We start from the raw sequence: 18,777 nt of genomic DNA, 5'->3' as shown, positions 1-18,777 counted from the left end.
ATTGTGAGTTTATCCCATTGCTGGTATGTTTTTTCTTCTTCAGGTTGCCTCCCACAGCTTCCTTACATTCCAAATACACGCACGTGATAGTTTTTTTCCAAGACTGAATTCTTAACCTACAGGTGCCACCCAGTTGACAGGCAATAAATCCAGGTCATAACCTGCTGGTGGTCTAGACAGGTTCCCTAATCTGTCATAGTCACAAGGTGAACAGATCACATATTCAGCAGTTAGCAATATGCTTTATTTGATATGTTCACACAACTATTGAAAAAGTTACTGGCTGAAATGCCTTAAAGTCCAGTCGAGCATTGTTAAGGATGTCAACAAATAATAACAGCTCACATGAGGTTGAATGTGTCTTTATTTAAATATAAAAACCCTAAATCCAAAGTGTACTTTACAGGATTCTCAAGGGGGCATTTTGTAAATAAAAGGTGACAAAAGCTCCCTTTTCTTCACTAGATAAAAGTAGCAAAGTAACCAAATCAGACTTAAAGATTAAAAACATACCAAATCAAAGTTGGTATTGAACCATCACTGTCAGTTTATATTCACAGTACCCCCCCAAAAACATAACTCCAAATACTGATAACCCCTTTGGTAGACCGGCACTGAAACTAAAATCTTTTAAAACTCTACTTTCCTGCAAAAAAAAATCTAATTTTGAGTTTTTACTGCTTGACATTTCTTGTACTCACAGTCTTGTGATACCAAAACACAATTTCTGATTCTTCACTGATGATTGAAGAACAGCTGCGTCACACATTTGGGCGCAGCGTGGATGTTATGAAAAAGGAAAATCTCTAAATACAAAAACAGCAAGTGCTAAAAATAATCAGCTAATGGTTTTTAAAAAAAAAAGGTTATCATGTATGTGCACAATTCATGTTACCAGTTCAGTTTCAACCTTAATCCAGATGATCCTTATATATTTAGAGGACATACAAAAACAAGAGTGGGGAACATTTTTCTTATTAGTTTAAGGTCTAGGATTTTAAAAGTCTTCGACAGATCATATAAAATGTATGGGGTGAAGGGTGGGTGGAGGACAAAAACATGATTTTATATATTAGGAACATTTGAAGGTTAAAAATTTGCTTGGGCTTGGATCAAGGACTTCCACGGGCCAGGGTTCCCCACCCCGTGCAATCTATTCACTCACCCAAAGATATCATTCAGTCATGAGATGTGGGTGATTCACTTCCACATTGTTCATATTTGGTTGAGTTCAAGTTGTAAAAACTTGTTTACTGGTTGGTTTGCAGTCAAACGCTGTGCTGACCACTTCGAAGCACCAAAAGGTTGGAAATGTGGGTGGAAATGGGTAAAAAAAATTAAATAAAAACAAACCCTCCCCCTTGACTACTCATGATTTTGGCCACTAAGCCTGCATCAGTCCGTGAGAGCGCTTTTTGTCCTCTTGCCCTGCTTCCCCACACCGGAGGAAGCCACACTGCCGTTGCAGCTTCCCGCCACCGCAAGCAGCGTTCGCTCCTGCCGCTCCTCGGTGTCCTCCGGGAGCTCCTCCTGGATCTGCTTCAGGCGTGTCATGGCCCGGTCGATAGTGGCCGTGACCACCAGGTTGAAGTCGTGCATGCTCACCAGGTGCAGGAGGAAGTTTCGGCACAGGTTGCGGCGGATGATGTGAGCGCCGCAGTCGTCCACGAAAAGCATGATGGCCTGGTTCATCTGGTTGTCTGCTATGAAGCTGCCACACAGACCACACCATACTTTAATGTCTGTGAAATTTCCAGTGGTTATACAGGTGCATCTTTTATTCTGAACCGCTCATGAGGGCTGCAGGGGTGCTGGAGCCTATCCCAGCTAATAACGGGCAGGTAGCTAAACATAGACAACCATTCGCGCACATGCTCACACCTATGAACAATTTGGAGTATTCAATCAGCCTGCCATGCATGTTTTTGTGGGATGTGGGAGGAAGCCAGAGAGATGCAAACATGCTAACTCCACACAGGGAGTTCGACGCTGAGATTGAACCAACTAGGAGTGGGAACCTCAGGGCACCTCACGATACGATACGATTCGCGATACAAGGCTCACGATAACGATTATCTCGCGATATCACGATACAGCGATTATCGATATATTGGTCAGAAATTGGATACATGACATTCTACGATACAACTGTTGAAACGGAAAAAAAAAAGATATTTAGAAATAGAAAAAATACTGTTTAAGTCATTTATTAAACAGTGACACCTTTTCTGTGCAACATCGCTGTAAAATCTAAATATAATATAAATCTAAATCAAATATAATATATCTAAAATAAAATCTGATGAATGGCACCCTTAATTTATTTAAAGTTTTAAATCTTAAAAAAAAAAAAAAAAAAAAACGTGCCGTAGGTGTCAGCAGTTGAGCTTGGAGTGGGGCAATGGTAAAATTGGTGGGTCTTTTCTTCGTATATGACCTTTGTTGCTTGGTTTGAGCACTTCCACTATCTGCTTCAGCATTTAAGATGTCAGACTTGCTCAGTCAGTCTTCCTCACAAAATAAAACAAAAAATATTATCTACTTCATAGCTTTTGAGTTGAAATCCTGATTTTTTTTGTGTTAGAAGTATTGAATTTAAAAAAAAAAAAAAATGAATTGAATGTATAGAAATTAAAAATGCAATAATTACCTATTTTTAATATGTAGGCTACATTAATTATCATGCACATCACTTTATATATTTTGGAACCTATTCAAACCATTTTTATAGTTTATTGTATCAAAATGACAGTAATAACAGTTTGTGTAGTAAACTAGATGGAAAGTGGTTCTCAAATAATATCAAATAAATCGGTAAATTCATGTGGGCTTGTTCGATATTCATTTTCATCCAATTTAGGGTCCTGGTTTATTTTATATCATTCAACACCAAATATCATCAAAATAATACATGTAAATTAAAAAGTCAATTACATTGCAAAACTTTCTTACCTCAAGTGATGAAAGCGAAGCTCACTAACTCCAGTGTCCACTATGTCACCAGCTGCCAGTGAAACTTATTTTTCTTAGACAATTCTTGCATACAGCAAAGTCCTTGTTCACCTTACTTCCTTTCTTGTTGGTGTAAAATCTAAAGTGTGTCCCCATGTGTGATTTGTAGCAATGTTTTTCTCATTTTTTCCTCCACCGTTCTCACGGAGCTTTTTTATTTTTTCAACCCACTTGGGGCCGCTGTTCTTCTATAGACGACTTGTGCGCACTTTACCTTCACCGCCACTCCCGAGCGCCCCTAGTGGACCGCCAAGGAATTGCTCAACAAACATTGAGCAGTTTACAGCATCCATACTCCATTGTATGGCCAATATGTTAAATAAAAGTATCGATACTTGGCGGGAGCATATCGATAACCGATCGGGTTGCAAAATATCGCGATATATCGCTGTATCGAGATATTGTCACACTCTTAGAACCAACTATCTCAGAATTGTGTGGCGGTCATGATAACCAGGCTCTAACCATGCATCTCAGTACTGTAAATTTGTGTGGTAAAGGCCGTTTTACACTAGCGGCAGCCCAGTGTGAAAAGCGGCCCGCAGCAAGTGCAATACAGTGGGGAGAACAAGTATTTGATACACTGCCGATTTTTCTGGTTTTCCCACTTGCAAAGCATGTAGAGGTCTGCAATTTGTATCATAAGTTCTCTTCAACTGTGAGGGACGGAATCTAATACAAAAAAACAGAAAATCACGTTGTATGATTTTTAAATAATAAATTTGCATTTAATTGCATGAAATAAGTATTTGATACATCACAAAAATCGGACTTAATATTTGGTACAGAAACCTTTGTTTGCTATTACAGATACCAAACGTTTCCTGTAGTCCTTGACAAGGTTTGCACACACTGCAGCAGGGATTTTGGCCCACTCCTCCATGCAGATCTTCTCCAGAGCCTTCAGATTTCGGGGCTGCTGCCGGGCAACACGGACTTTCAGCTCCCTTCATAGATTTTCTATCGGGTTCAGATCTGGTGACTGGCTCGGCCACTCCAGGACCTTAAGATGCTTTTTACGGAGCCACTCTTTAGTTGCCTTGGCTGTGTGCTTTGGGTCGTTGTCATGCTGGAAGACCCAGCCACGACCCATCTTCAGGGCTCTCACTGAAGGAAGGAGGTTGTCAGCCAAGATCTGGCGATACATAGCCCCATCCATCCTCCCCTCAATACGGTGCAGTCGTCCTGTACCCTTGGCAGAGAAGCAGCCCCAAAAAATGATGTTTCCTCCTCCATGTTTCACGGTTGGGATGGTGTTCTTGGGGTTGTACTCATCTTTCTTTTTCCTCCAAACACGACGAGCCGAGTTTAGACCAAAAAGTTCCATTTTGGTCTCATCCGACCACATGACCTTCTCCCATTGCTCCGCTGGATCATCCAGATGGTCAATGGCAAACTTCATACGTGTCTGGACATGCACTGGCTTCAGCAGCGGGAACTCGCGTGCACTGTAGGATTTTAATCCATGACGGCGTAATGTGTTTCCGATGGTTTTCTTCGAGACTGTGGTTCCAACTCTCTTCAGGTCATTGACCCGGGTCCTGCCGTGTAGTTCTCACCTTCCTCATGATCAGTGATGCCCCACGAGGTGAGATCTTGCATGGAGCCCCAGAACAGGCAGATTGACCGTCAACTTGAACTTCTTCCATTTTCTAATAATCGCTCCAACAGTTGTTACCTTCTCACCAAGCTGCTTGCTTATTTTCCTGTAGCCCATCCCAGCCTTGTGCAGGTCTACTACTTTTATCCCTGATGTCCTTACACAGCTCTTTGGTCTCGGCCATTGTGGAGAAGTTGGAGTTTGTTTGTTTGTTTGAGCATGTGAACAGGTGTCTTTTATACAGGTAACAAGTTCACACAGGTGCAGTTACTTCCGGTAATGAGTGGAGAACAGGAGGGGTTCTTTAAAAAGAACTAAGAGCCGAAATATTTACTAGTTGGTAATGTATCAAATACTTATTTCATGCAGTTAAATACAAATTTATTATTTAAAAATTATACAATGTGATTTTCTGGATTTTTGTATTAGATTCCATCCCTCACAGTTGAAGAGAACTTATGATGCAAATTACAGAACTCTACATGGCTTGCAAGTGGGAAAACCAGCAAAATCGGCAGTGTATCAAATACTTGTTCTCCCCACTGTATGGGAGGAGCCAAATAGGCTGATGTGGATGCTGTTAAGAAGTGAAAAGCGGGTGGACTTCAGCAAGCATATTTACGTTAGTCCTCAGCACTAACGCATTTATTTTTCATTGTTGCACAAGAAAATAGCAACTTTTCCCATTTCAAGGAGTAGGAGATAGTAGGGGAGCCGTATAAAGAGTTTTACTGGTTTTGGTGAGAAGAATTTTTTTTTGTTATTCGTGAACTACATTTCCACACAAACGCACATCAAGATGTCATTTAGCTTAGCACGGAGAGCGTGACAGCCATTTTTTCGAGTGTCCCAGAGTTCGCAAAACATAATAAACTACATTAATCAAGGTTTCTTCGGCTGTGATTTGTGCGTATCCGTCCACTGAAACAGCCCTATAGTACAGATATCATGCCAACATGCACCTTCCAACCATGTTTGTCAGACACACAGACTGACTCTTGTGAATTATAGTATCCCTTAGATTCTAAGTGTACATGATTTGGTGTCCACCTACCCATGCTGCATGACATGAAGGTTCCACAGCTTCATCACTTCTTTCTCTCCCTCATTGACGTCTGTGAATTCGTCCAGTTGCTGGACAGGCAAAAAAAAAATATATATATATATTTTGTCATCAACAATTATTTGGCTCTATGAAAAAGATGCTAGATTGGTATTCTCCATCAGTTTGAGGAGTCTGGCTGTGATAGATTTTAATATATGGCAGTGGCAGCACTTCCTCACCGTTGCGGTCTTCTCTCTGAGCCACTCAGGGTCCCGCTCGTCCTCACTGTCTACTTCCATCTCTTGGGGTCGCAGCGGCATGCAGCTGTCACTATGGAAGTAGAGCCGGTTGTGTCCACTCACATAGGTCCTTTGCTGCTCCAACTCGCCATCCTCAGATTCCAGAAACTCAGAGAGGCTCGGTTTGGTCCTCTTGGGCCTGCAAAATACAAATACGATGCATTATGGCCTCTACTTTTTGGTGTTTACACGTTTAAGCAGTCGTTCAACTCAGTGTCACAGCATGGTCAGTAGCTTACCTGCAAACCAGAATGTGGGTGACTGCAGTCCTCTTGACGGGGCCATTGCGGCTGAAAGCGAAGCCCGGTTGGCTGTGGATGTCCTGTGGATTGCCAACGTACGAGCCGTCGTAGCACTCATTAATGGACACATCTATCCTTGCTCCTTTGGGGTGAGGCTGCAAATTAAAAACAGAGTGCGATTTTTAGGAGTATTTTTTTCGATCTCCCCAAAAAAATTCCGTGCGTCGCTTCTGGATGTCTGCAAAATGAGCGTAATCTCTAGCCTTGGCATTTGAGTGGGTGGTATCAAGTGAGTGAATGTTTTAAAGTAGAAATAAGAAATATACAAGAATTTTGGAACCAGGAAGTCCTAGTAAAAGCTTGCCTCCTGACTGAAATGCGCCTCTCTGCACGCATGTGGAACACGGCTGAAGTAGGAGTGTCAAGTGAGCAATATATTTTTGGATAAAATGGTGAAACAGCAAAGCTTGGCGTCTCTGCAATGTGTCAAAGTCACCACACACAACACCTAATTATTTTCTGGGTTGATTTGGGGGGGGGGGGGGGGGGGGGGGGTTAACTCTGCTTGAAGGTGCATTACGATATATTTGTCTCATACCACGCAGCAGGATCGTGACAGAGTTTTGCGATTTCGTTTAGTGTATCTTTAGTATTATTTATGTGTCTACGTGTCGTGTTATCTGAGCTGCAGATTGTTGCATTGTGCAGTGTAATAAATGAGTGATTATGAGTTCTATGTTCGACCAAATATGCTTGAACATTGGCTGTTTTATGCACTCTACACCTAACGTGACGAGACCGCACCCATACTATAGCATGCTTATAGTCCTTTAAAAGCTAACATGCCCTGGTGCCAACAGGGCCAGTACAGTTAGTCACTCCTTCGTATGCAAAATTGTTTTAATCTTGTCGATTTGGCTAAATTTAATTATTTAAAAAAATACCAAATAAGAACAATATTTTGGTAATAATCGCCCAATCTATTTGGACTGGGAGGGGCGTTCATTCAAAACCAGCGCATTCACAACCGGTCTCTCTGATTTCTAGGGCATTTACAGGTCACTTCCTGTTCATTTTAGGGCATTTACAGGTCACTTTCTGTTGAGTTTGAGTCGCTGCCTATTCATTTGGGGAGATTCCTGGGTCGCTTTCTTTTCCGTAACCCAAAATCAACAAGAAATGACCCATAAATGCCCCAAAATCAACAGGAAGTGACTGAAAATTAACAGCAAAGTAGCTGAAATGCACCATAATCAAACCCGTTGGTTGCCATTGACCGCCATAGACGTCCAATTTGTTTGAAGTAGGAGGGATGGCACCGATTCACTGCCATTCCTCCCACTTCAAACGAATTGGACATCTAGTAGCGATAAACTCAATTCAACTTACAGCAGACTGGTAAAAAGCGCATGTTTTTCTGTTGTATTGTAGAATATCGTAGCTTGGCTTCCCGACCCATGTATTGATAATTGTATTGTCATATCGTGAGAGCCTCCTTATTGAGAGCCTTGTATTGCAAATCATATCGTATCGTGAGATACCCTGAAGTTCCCACCCCTAGATTCTAAATCAGAGGTCACGGAACCGTGGAACTCGGTCTGGTTCCGGGCCCCCAAGCCATCAGGACCGGATCTAAAGCTGTCGCGACTAAAACACGTTGCAACAACAAAAATCATTTTTGTCTGCGGGTTTGCAGAGCGGAGGTGGGCAACAAACAAAAACCTTAGCGGTGACGCGCGTGAGCCAGCCAATGGGAGTGAAGCATTTGAAAGTTATTTTTAGAACAGCATGTCTCACTCGCTTTCCAGACTCCGCGGAGTGAAAGCCAAATACTGACCCGAATGAAGTTGGAGGAAGATGCGAAAAAGGTACGGCAAATGGCGTGCTCAAAACTACGCAAGATTGATGCAGAAAATAGTGTTTAAGGAGGAGTGGACCAACACATTTTTGTTCATTTTACCTGGCGGCAGCACAAGACCGCTATGGCTCATCTGTTCAGAGACGGTAGCGCTTGTAAAGAGCAGCAATTTGAAAAGGCACTATGAGATGAAGCATGCAGCTTTTTCGCAAAGTTTCCCTATAAACTCTGCCATCCGTTCTCAAAAAATAGCGGAATTAAGGGCTCGATATGATCGCACCTCAAGGCTCATGGTTCATTCATTCACTGCACAGCAACGCGCAAATGAATGCTCCCTCAGAATAGCGTGGATATTGGGTCAAAAAGTCTTTCAGTGACGCACTGATTGTCAAAGATTGTATGAGTGCAGTTGCTGAAACTTTGCTTCATGGAAAGCAAAAAGAAGAGGTCTATCAAAAAGCAAATCCCCGTCAGCATCCACAATTTAAAAAAAAAAAAACTCTTGAACATGCTCTTATGTTGCTATTTAATGATTCAATTAAAGCACTTTTTTAGTTTTATGCTCCTTTTATATATTATATATATTTTTTAATGTTGTAATAATCAGCATAGCCACGTAAAGATACGTTTGTATTTTTTGGAAAAAAAGAAGCATTAAAAATATTTCCGGACCCGAGATTGTTGTAATTTTTTAATTTCGGACCCAGAGGATTTTTGATTCATGACCCCTGTTCTAAATAATCGAAGTCTTAATAACCTACAAAAAATTTATCAAGATAACTGTACTCTTTTGTGTGCTGAAGACATTTTAACTTCAGAAATGCCAACCCCTATCTTCACCTCTAAGGAATTTTCTGGATATTTTAAAAGGAAAATATTGACCACCAAACAACACTACTACAGTGGTACTTCAAGATATGAAAACAATTCGGAGTGGGTTTCGTAACGTGATGTTTTCGTATAATGAATCGTGTTATACATGTAAATTGGCTAATTATTTCCATGCAGTACTAAAAACACTAAATTTGATAATAAGGGTCAAATCAGATTGAAATAACAGCTAAATACATTTGAATCAGTCAATAAACCTAACCTTACCGTTAATACCTCTAATGGAGTGGGTATGGAACTAAACCCAAAACCCATCCGCACCTGTTCAGACCTTCCTTCATTCAAAAGATTGCTATAAATTCCCCTTTTTAAACTGGCTTTTGATTTATAATTCTTTATCCCTTGTTTTGTTCTGCTCACGTTGTTTGCTCCTTTTCTTTATTTTAACTGTAAAGAGTCTTTGAGCATTTGTAAAAGCGCTCTATTAATAAAATGTATTATAATAGAACTTAATATCCCCCCCAAAAATAAAATACAAAAATGTGGAACCTTACCTTTCGAGTGAGGCGATGTCTGGAAGTGAACGTGATACCAATGTAGCCGATCGTGCGCGGGCATAAAAACACTCTTCATGAGGCAGAAATGAGAAGGGCGTAGACATTGTCAGCCATGCTGTGTTTTTTAGAGTTCTGCACGCTAAGAAAAATGCATCTGCGAACGCGAAGACGTCACGTAGCCGCTTTTAAAGCACCTACAGAGGCAAAGACTGCATGTACCATGTTTTAAATATTGTTTGTTGCGTTTTCACTCATAATCAGACACCCAAAGCGAGTTATGACAATTATAATCGCGGATTAACGCTGCTATGAATATGTCTGAGGATGAGACATTTATTTCATTTTAATTTATGGCGCAACTTTTAAAATTTTCTGTGGGCGGGAATTACGTATTTTTTATACAACACAGTACCTTAGGTGTTTTGAATATTTTTTTTTTTAAATGAAGTAAAAGAAGCGTCGAAGAACCTTTCGCAAACTGACAGAAGCGTTCGTATGTCGAGGTACCACTGTATTATCTTTCTTTGAATCGTTTAAAGAAATAACATACAAAAAACGTTCTCCAGTTTGGATTTATTCAATAGATCTCGGCACTTCTTGATATTTTATATCAAGCAATGTATTTAGTTTTAAATATTCAATTTTTTTTCCCGTTAGTCATATGATATAGGACTATTGTTCTTCCTTACCACATAGTTGAAGATGAAGCGTGAATGGGAGAGTTTGAGGTGTTTGAGAAGGCTGTAGAGTTTGCTGCAGTTCAGCGTGCACCATGGACAGTGAAGGTCATCCCTTGCCTCCGTCTGTTGCCGCGTATTGTTATTGTACAGGAACTAAGCCGGTAGAAGTACACAACACGTTTTCATAAATCGATAATGATAGACATGATACCATCTCATGTGTCGTTACTCTCAGATCAAGTGTTTACCTGATAAAATATCCGTAACTTTTGGCGTGGCTCACATGGAACGAGCTCTTTTCTCGTCTGGATATCTGTAGTGACGGACTCTTTCAATGCTGAAAAAGAATGGAAAAGTTTTTTTAACTGGTTAAAATGTTAACTCAAAAGTATGGATAGAAGAAAACTGACTTTCTGTAGTTAATATAAGTTACTGTATTGTTTTTACGTAAATAACTGAATTACATTAATGCAAGCTCTTATACAGCATTTAGCATCACGTGTTAGTATTAGGCTAGCAGATGTTCCAAAGACAAGGATGAGTCATTGTTTTAAAAAAAAAAGTGTAATCTTGGAGCCTCTAAGTAAGTCTTACCCAAGGGTGTGGTTTTGTGGTGGCTGGTCCGGGTCTCCATAGGGCCAGAGGTGTCGGAATTTCGGGTAGCCAGAGGTTTGGCTACAGGGGCTGTGGACTTGCCGCTGGCGTCACTCGTCCAGCGCAAAGTAAATTGCAACGTGGGTCCCTGAGAAAATGTTTCAAACGGTGGAAGTCTCTGAAGGAGGGGACATATGACATTTTGGTCAGTGATAAACATCATCATTAGATTCATCACACGGGGAGTTAAGCGCTAACCTTGCCATCAAGAATTGTTTCCCATGTGGCTCGTTTCTTGCTCACAGGGCTGTCCTCCATCCCTTGCATGGACACCTCATACTCTCCATCCAACAGCTGCAACCTCCTGTACAGGACAAAACCCTTTATAGGGTACTCTTAACTTATTGGCTGCCATTGACGGCACTAAATGTCCAATCCATTTTTCTTTGAGTGGATGGCAGCATGAGCAGTGACAGCTAGGTTTGTCAATTTGAATGAATTGGATGTCTATTGTTGGTAATGGTGAGCAATGAGCTAATTTATTTAAATTTAGATTTAAAAAAAAAAAGGGGGGGGGCACTAAATATGCTTATTACTTTTTAATACCGCTTAAATAAAAAATAAAAAAAATTCTTTATTGAAAATATTTTCATTCAAAAAATATATTGGGAAAAAAATACAGAATTTATCATGGTTATGAAGGCCATTTTATTTATTATTTATCAACTTTGGAGTGTTATTGGGGGCCATAATCAGAGTGCATTTATTTTTTTATTCGTTGTCATTTTGTTTTTGTTAACATTTTATTTGACAAAGTATTTTCTATGTATGTACGTGGGTCATTCAATAAATAAGGTGAATTTATTGGTCTAATACAGATAGAAGCTTTTTATTTTTTTATTTTTCACATAGATTTGTTTTTCAGATTAAAAAAAACTTTGAGAGTTTTGGCAATTAACAAAGAAGACCAACCAATTAATCCTCCATGATTGAACAGGGGTCAGTTATCCATTTTTTTGGTTGTTGAAGGGAGCTAATCAGTTGAAATTCATGAGAATGTCAACTGTATATGGTGTTTCAGCCACAAAAAATGTCTAGAGAAATGGCACAAAGTTTGAAAGTGACGAAGCCAAAAGTGCTGTCAGTGACTGGCTGTGACATCATCCAAAGACTTTTACGCTGAAGAAATAGGGAAGTTAGTGCACAGATGGGAAAAGTGTGTGACAGTGCTAAGAGACTATGTTGAAAATTAATTTTTAAAACAGTAAGCTATTTGTATCAGAAGTCCTTATATAGAAAAATTCACCTTATTCATTGAATGACCGTATTCATTAAAAAAAAAAGAAAAAATTATTAAAAACGACAAAAAATACATAATTATAACATGGTGTGGATATACACGTGGTTATCGCATTATGAGTCACGTACCGTTTAACATTTAGTACAGTAGAAGTGTGTCCTACATGACGCAAAATGTTCTGTCCTATTGTCCTCATGCGGGGAGTATTTTTTAAAATACTAAAAATATTCTCTAGCCCTAAAAAGACTTAAATTTACCACTCACTTTGTTAGGAAAACTAATACAATCCAATATAAAGAACAGTATAAACAAATTCTGCCTTTAGAGAAAAAAAAAAAACATGATTATGTGATTTGTACTGTGACCACTTGATAGCCTGGGAGACATATACAGTTTTATAACAAATATCTTTGGAAACTCTTTTGGGACCTTTAAAAACCTGTACCTGTTCTTATCAAAGACAGTCATTTGAGCAACATATGTCTCCGTTGTGTCCCCTTCTTCCTTAAGAGATGAGTTCCTCTTCTTTCTACTCTGAGTATCTCTCACATCTAAACATATACAAACACAGAAATTACATATGCATCAAAGGCCGCACTGCTGACTTTGAGAAGCTTTTTACCAATGTTCTCATTAGCTTCACCATTGGGCAAGCCGTTGGTGTCCCTCCGGCTGGTGCGAGACACCCTGAAGAGGAGTGAGTAGGACTTGACCATGTGGCTGTTGCTGGGTTCAAACTCGTTGCTGGACACCACTAATGAGGGACAGGAGGCCAGCTTGCTTTGCTGGCTGTCAGGGTTCAAAGGCACCTGCTTTTTACCTGTAGGCACTTGCTTAACTGGACAGCTGACATCCTGCAACAAAGAGCAGAGTAAGCGTGATGACATAGTAAGAGATGACATAATAGGCCGAATGAGACGCCTTACCTTGCGTTTTTTATGGCAGACTTTGACAAGTAGCACCTCTAAGGAAACGGAATTTTGCTCATTCTCTGAGTTCTGAGATGGCTTTTCTGCAAGAAGGACATAACATAATTTCAATTTCTCAAGTTGGAATTCTGACAATGCAATATGACTGCCGCAGTACAAGTCAGCCATCATCACCAAAGAATTTTTAATACTTAGCACGGAACTTTGCAACATGCCTTAAAACTCATTCGTCTGAAAGACTCACTGGGTGCTGCAGTTTTGATTAGCCAAAAGAAGTTGAAAGCTGTCGGTTATCAAATGCACTTGCGTGTGAACAGCAGTGTCTATGGAATAGAATTTGCATACTATTCATTTTTACCCATTAAACAGCATAATTTACTAACTCACTGGCTGCCATCGACAGCGAAAGACATCCAATCCCCCAGTTCAAATGGATTGGATGTTTACTAGTGACAAAATAATTTAAATACACAGCAGAAGGATGAAAAGATCCACATGATTAGTCATCTATCATCAACAAAGGCACTGAACGAGCTAAAACACCAATAATTCTGATCACTCTTTGCACTACAACACTTTCAATACATAGTGCAAATATTCATTCACAAACTTACCAACAAACATAATTTTAACTCATTCATGTCAAATTACTGTACTTACCATCCTTATGGAAGAACCCAGTAAAAGTTAACTGCAGATGTGAAGACACACTAAAACGTACAAATGTGGAAATTAGGTTAAATGGTATTATCTATTGGTAATGTTCAAACATCTTATCAGGCAATGTTACCTGGGAGATTCCTGCTCTCCCTTCATCCTTTCTACAGTTTGCAACATGTTATCTACTTTGAATGCTTTCCTGGGAACAAAAACAAACGGTTTGTGATTAATTTTCGGCTTGTCAGACGGATGACAGAACACTGATGCATCAGAAACAACGTTTTGTACCTTTTGGCATTTGAGCGGCCATTTCTATGGGACATAAAGGTAAGAGTCCTGTGCAAAAATATCGGCTAAAGACGAAGAGAAAAATCGATCACGTCAGTTTGCAATTTTTGACATTTAATACATTAAAGGCAATAATAAATAAAAAGCCTGTGACTTACTGCGATCAAGTTCCTGGTGCGAAGAAATCTATATATCTGTGTTGGCTCTGAGAATGGAAGAAAAAAATCAAGGCTTGACATGTTCATTCTTAGTTTCTTAATAAGTTTCTGGAAAAGGCACTTTGAACATGTAAGCATGAGTTATGCTTGAATGTGATTAAAAGCAGTTTTGCACAATGAAAGCTCTTAATTCGCTTCTTTTCTTTAAATATGGTTCACATGGGGGCGAAGGGTGACAACTAGGGGTGCGACAAAATATCGAAATGGTGATATATCGTGATACTTCGCATCCCAAGAGGTTATCGATACACTCATGCCATGACAAGATATCGTTTTAAAAAGGTGTCAACGTTTAAAAGTAATAAGGAACCAACAAGTTGCAACCAAATATCTTCCACCATAATAGTGTCTCAGTTAACTCTATGGCTACCATTGACTGCGCTCGACACGCAATCCATTAAGACTGGGAAGGGCGAATGAACACTCCCGGATCATTTGCAGTCAGTCTTTGTGATTTTCGGTGCATTTACACGTGTGTGACAAAAAATCTAAATAGTGTTATGTCGTGATGCTTTGTATCCCAAAAGGTTATCGATGTACACCTGCTAAGAATTGAGATATAGTTTTAAAAAGGTGTCAATGTTTAAAAAAAAAAAAAAACAAGTTGCTACCAAAATCTTCCACCATAATAGTGTCTCAGTTAACTCTAAGGCTGCATTGATGGTGCTCGACACCCAATTCATTTAGACCAGGAACGTTTGTTCATTGGAAACCAGAGGATTCAGTCATTCTGTCCGGTTTTCAGGGCATTTACAGGTCATTTGCTGTTCATTGTAGGACATTTACAGGTCATTTCCTGTTGAGTTTGAGTCACTGCCTATTCATTGGGGTGATTCCCAGGTCACTTCCTGTTCTGTAACACAAAATAAACAGGAAGTGCCCCCTAAAATACCCCAAAATCAACAGGAAGTAACTGAAAATCAACAGGTAAATTACCTTAAATGGTCCAAAATTACTTCAATGCCTGGCATTGGCTGCCACTGACGGCCATATACGTTCACTATGTTTGAAGTGGGAGGGATGGCAGCGAATGAACGAATGTTCGTTCGCTGCCACCCTCCCAGTTCAAATGGATTGGATGTCTACTAGTGATAAACTTACAGCAGGATGAAAATAGCTTGTTTTTCTGTTTATTAGTTATTTTGTGGAATCCTAGAATGATTTCCTAACCAATGTATAATCGTTGTATCGTCATACCATGAAATCGTTATAATTGTATCGTAAGGTACCGAAGTGTTCTCACCCCTACTGACAACAGATACTTTTAAAGAGACACACATGGGTAAATATTGATATTTTGTATTATTTCGCATTGTGTAAAATGTCAAGTTTTTACCGTATGTTTTTTGTTACAATCCAAACAAGAATTTGGCCACTTTTATATTTAGAATCAGTAAAATCTTTCAGTATATCTCATTGTATAATATACTACTCAACGTGAGAATATGAAAATTTCATGTCATACAGTATGATAGTTACGGGCCAAGAGTGAAAAAAATCAACTTGGTTTTGGTAACCGAATAAAAAATGCATATCATCAACTTTAACAAAATCAAACTTTGAGGTATTTAATAAATAAGTATACTAGTGATTGAAAACTTTGGTGGAATTGAAGTAAACAAGGGACGCATCAAGGGGTTGACGTCTCACTTTCAAAGGCCTGGAGGAAGAGCTCATGGTCGGCCTGAATCTGCTCCATCTTCGGCTTCTTCACGGAGTTCAACATCGCCGACGAGGCGGGGTACACGGCGCCGTTCGCTTTGCAACCCGCCCCGCTCATAATGTGGCCGGAATTCTACGAGCGAATATAACGTTGACATTAAAACCGAGAACATAACGGGACAAACAAAAGGCTGTACAGCAAAAGTTACCGGAGGCGAGCGATTAGCTCGGCGGCTAGCGAAAGCACATTGCTAAACACGCTAGATAGCTTGGGTAGGCGTTCTTTTCGTCCGCTGTCAAACTAATACTGACGGAATCGTTTAACTTGGTGTGTATTTAATATGCACTAAGACAGCCTACCCTGGCGGATGGCATCAATTTGTTAGCCTCGCCGCTCCAAGCCCAAGCCTGGAAGAATCAAGAGCGGAAGCCCATGAAAATGAACAGGACGCGACAGGCTGGTCGCTGCTGGCTAGTAAGCTAGCGATGCTAGCATAGTTTACCGGTAAATATACCGGTAGATACCCCGGATTGCCGCGTACAGCCACGAATATTGTTCGACAATCCGGTTTGGAATTAATAATTTTGATGGCAATAATAACCACGCACGACTAATTTACTGCCGTGCGGCGTCCCTTCAATTTGGAATGAACAACAGAGCATTGCTCATTTGCCAGCCAATGAGACTCAAGCTGTGCGAATACACGACTGTGATTGGCTACTGGAAACAGGAAGTGACGCCTGCCCGCTTTGGGTTTCTGCGATTTTGCGGGAAAGAGAGCGCGCGTTCAAGTACATGAACACCTCAACTCAGTGTACAGTACAAGTGTATTACGCGCATTCGGTTTTACAGTCTATAAATGTATTATAAGTATTATCATTATTTACAGATAATTTATCGTTATTTTTTCCTACATATTTATTTATTTATTTATTTATTTATTTTACTCGACTGCGTGTTGTTCTGTATAACAGTAGATTGCATGGTTGTTAAAGCCTAGCAATTGTCTTAAAAAATGCAGGAAAGCAAGCATGTAATTCAGGACGCAATGTGCCATGGTGACGTAATTCCCCCCCCCCCCCCCCCCCTCAAAATTCAGGTTTCCAAATATGAATTGACGATTAGGATTAAATAAATATACAACTTTTTTTTCTTTTTCAAATTGTTGTGTATTTTGTGAAAGGGACATTGAGGATATTGATCATTTATTTTTTCAATGTGACTTAGTGCAATTTTTCTGAAAGGATATGCGGAGCTGGTTTTAGTCTATTAAGTTTGGTGTGTCTGGCAAAAACGAAGATTTGGTTTATGTGATTAATCTGATTGTACTACTTGGAAAAGTCTTCATTCACAAATGCAGGTACTTTAAAACAAAACCTTGTTTTAAACATTTGATGAATGAGTTTCTTCTATGGTATAGATATCTGAAGTTGATCAATCAGCAAAAAACCCTCAATTTGGTATCATTGTTTGAGAGAGTTCATATTTTTTTGTTGTAAATCCCCTTGATCGAGGGCGTGTGTGCGTGTGTATGTTGCGTGGTTTCGTGGGTGTGTGAGTGTGTATTGTGTGGAATTTGTATATTATGATGGAGAGTGTTATTTGTGGTTTTCTTGTTAGAATGCTGCAAATGTTTAAGCCCATTTTTGTATGTAAAATTGTATAAATGTGTTAATAAAAAAAAAAACATAAAAACGTTTTTTTCATTCCTTTGAAATCCCTTCAACTCAAAATTTCGTATTATATTGTTACTGACAGTTGACGAGTAGTACGAATATTACTTGTCAATACAAGGGCTCTTAAAAACTACGTGTAAAAAATCTAAAATAATAATAATAATGATAATAAAACATGGAATACAATCAAAATTATTGGAATATAGTTTAAAGTTATTTACACAGACTGTTGATTGATTTATTTTTACAACCTTGTATGTGGTTCAATTATAGACGTTTCAAATTTAATAAACTTTAAAATACAGTTTAGTTGTCATTATTGCACAATATACAGTGCCTTGCAAAAGTATTCGGCCCCCTTGAATCTTGCAACCTTTCGCCACATTTCAGGCTTCAAACATAAAGATATGAAATTTAATTTTTTTGTCAAGAATCAACAACAAGTGGGACACAATCGTGAAGTGGAACAACATTTATTGGATAATTTAAACTTTTTTAACAAATAAAAGACTGAAAAGTGGGGCGTGCAATATTATTCGGCCCCTTTACTTTCAGTGCAGCAAACTCACTCCAGAAGTTCAGTGAGGATCTCTGAATGATCCAATGTTGTCCTAAATGACCGATGATGATAAATAGAATCCACCTGTGTGTAATCAAGTCTCCGTATAAATGCACCTGCTCTGTGATAGTCTCAGGGTTCTGCTTAAAGTGCAGAGAGCATTATGAAAACCAAGGAACACACCAGGCAGGTCCGAGATACTTTTGTGGAGAAGTTTAAAGCTGGATTTGGATACAAATTGATTTCCCAAGCTTTAAACATCTCAAGGAGCACTGTGCAAGCCATCATATTGAAATGGAAGGAGCATCAGACCACTGCAAATCTACCAAGACCCGGCCGTCCTTCCAAACTTTCTTCTCAAACAAGGAGAAAACTGATCAGAGATGCAGCCAAGAGGCCCATGATCACTCTGGATGAACTGCAGAGATCTACAGCTGAGGTGGGAGAGTCTGTCCATAGGACAACAATCAGTCGTACACTGCACAAATCTGGCCTTTATGGAAGAGTGGCAAGAAGAAAGCCATTTCTCAAAGATATCCATAAAAAGTCTCGTTTAAAGTTTGCCACAAGCCACCTGGGAGACACACCAAACATGTGGAAGAAGGTGCTCTGGTCAGATGAAACCAAAATTGAACTTTTTGGCCACAATGCAAAACGATATGTTTGGCGTAAAAGCAACACAGCTCATCACCCTGAACACACCATCCCCACTGTCAAACATGGTGGTGGCAGCATCATGGTTTGGGCCTGCTTTTCTTCAGCAGGG

The 18,777-nt window shown here is 39.6% G+C and overlaps 1 protein-coding gene across 5 annotated transcripts; it reads right to left on the bottom strand.

The window, feature by feature from the left end:
- Positions 1-356: 356 nt before the first annotated feature.
- On the bottom strand, positions 357-16,441 carry suz12b (SUZ12 polycomb repressive complex 2 subunit b). 5 transcript variants are annotated; one of them, XM_057844611.1, is made up of 17 exons: positions 16,136-16,441; positions 15,764-15,908; positions 14,054-14,100; positions 13,896-13,960; positions 13,738-13,806; positions 13,608-13,657; positions 12,945-13,030; positions 12,641-12,872; positions 12,464-12,569; positions 10,977-11,082; positions 10,719-10,896; positions 10,373-10,461; positions 10,134-10,277; positions 6,196-6,353; positions 5,897-6,095; positions 5,667-5,746; positions 357-1,711 (listed from the first exon to the last, which is right to left on the bottom strand). In XM_057844611.1, exons 1-17 carry the CDS (start codon positions 16,148-16,150, stop codon positions 1,396-1,398), a joined length of 2,085 nt encoding a protein of 694 aa, XP_057700594.1. In that variant the 5' UTR covers positions 16,151-16,441; the 3' UTR covers positions 357-1,395. The 5 variants fall into 5 exon arrangements, with proteins under 5 accessions (XP_057700594.1, XP_057700595.1, XP_057700596.1 ...); XM_057844612.1 differs by having other exon boundaries at positions 10,977-11,079; XM_057844613.1 differs by having other exon boundaries at positions 12,662-12,872.
- Between the last annotated feature and the right edge of the window lie 2,336 nt (positions 16,442-18,777).

Source organism: Corythoichthys intestinalis, chromosome 8, assembly GCF_030265065.1.
Source record: "Corythoichthys intestinalis isolate RoL2023-P3 chromosome 8, ASM3026506v1, whole genome shotgun sequence".
Classification (NCBI taxonomy): Eukaryota; Metazoa; Chordata; class Actinopteri; order Syngnathiformes; family Syngnathidae; genus Corythoichthys; species Corythoichthys intestinalis.
Note: the sequence above shows the minus strand (reverse complement) of the source record. Positions and strands in the feature narration are given on the sequence as shown.

What these genes read in the sequence shown, in the direction of transcription:
- suz12b (XM_057844611.1), bottom strand. An exon ending in ACTGTCTTTGATAAGAACAG is followed by an intron (nt 11,083 to 12,463) that starts GTACAGGTTTTT and finishes TGTCCTGTACAG; the next exon opens with GAGGTTGCAGCTGTTGGATG. An exon ending in AAACAATTCTTGATGGCAAG is followed by an intron (nt 10,897 to 10,976) that starts GTTAGCGCTTAA and finishes CCCCTCCTTCAG; the next exon opens with AGACTTCCACCGTTTGAAAC.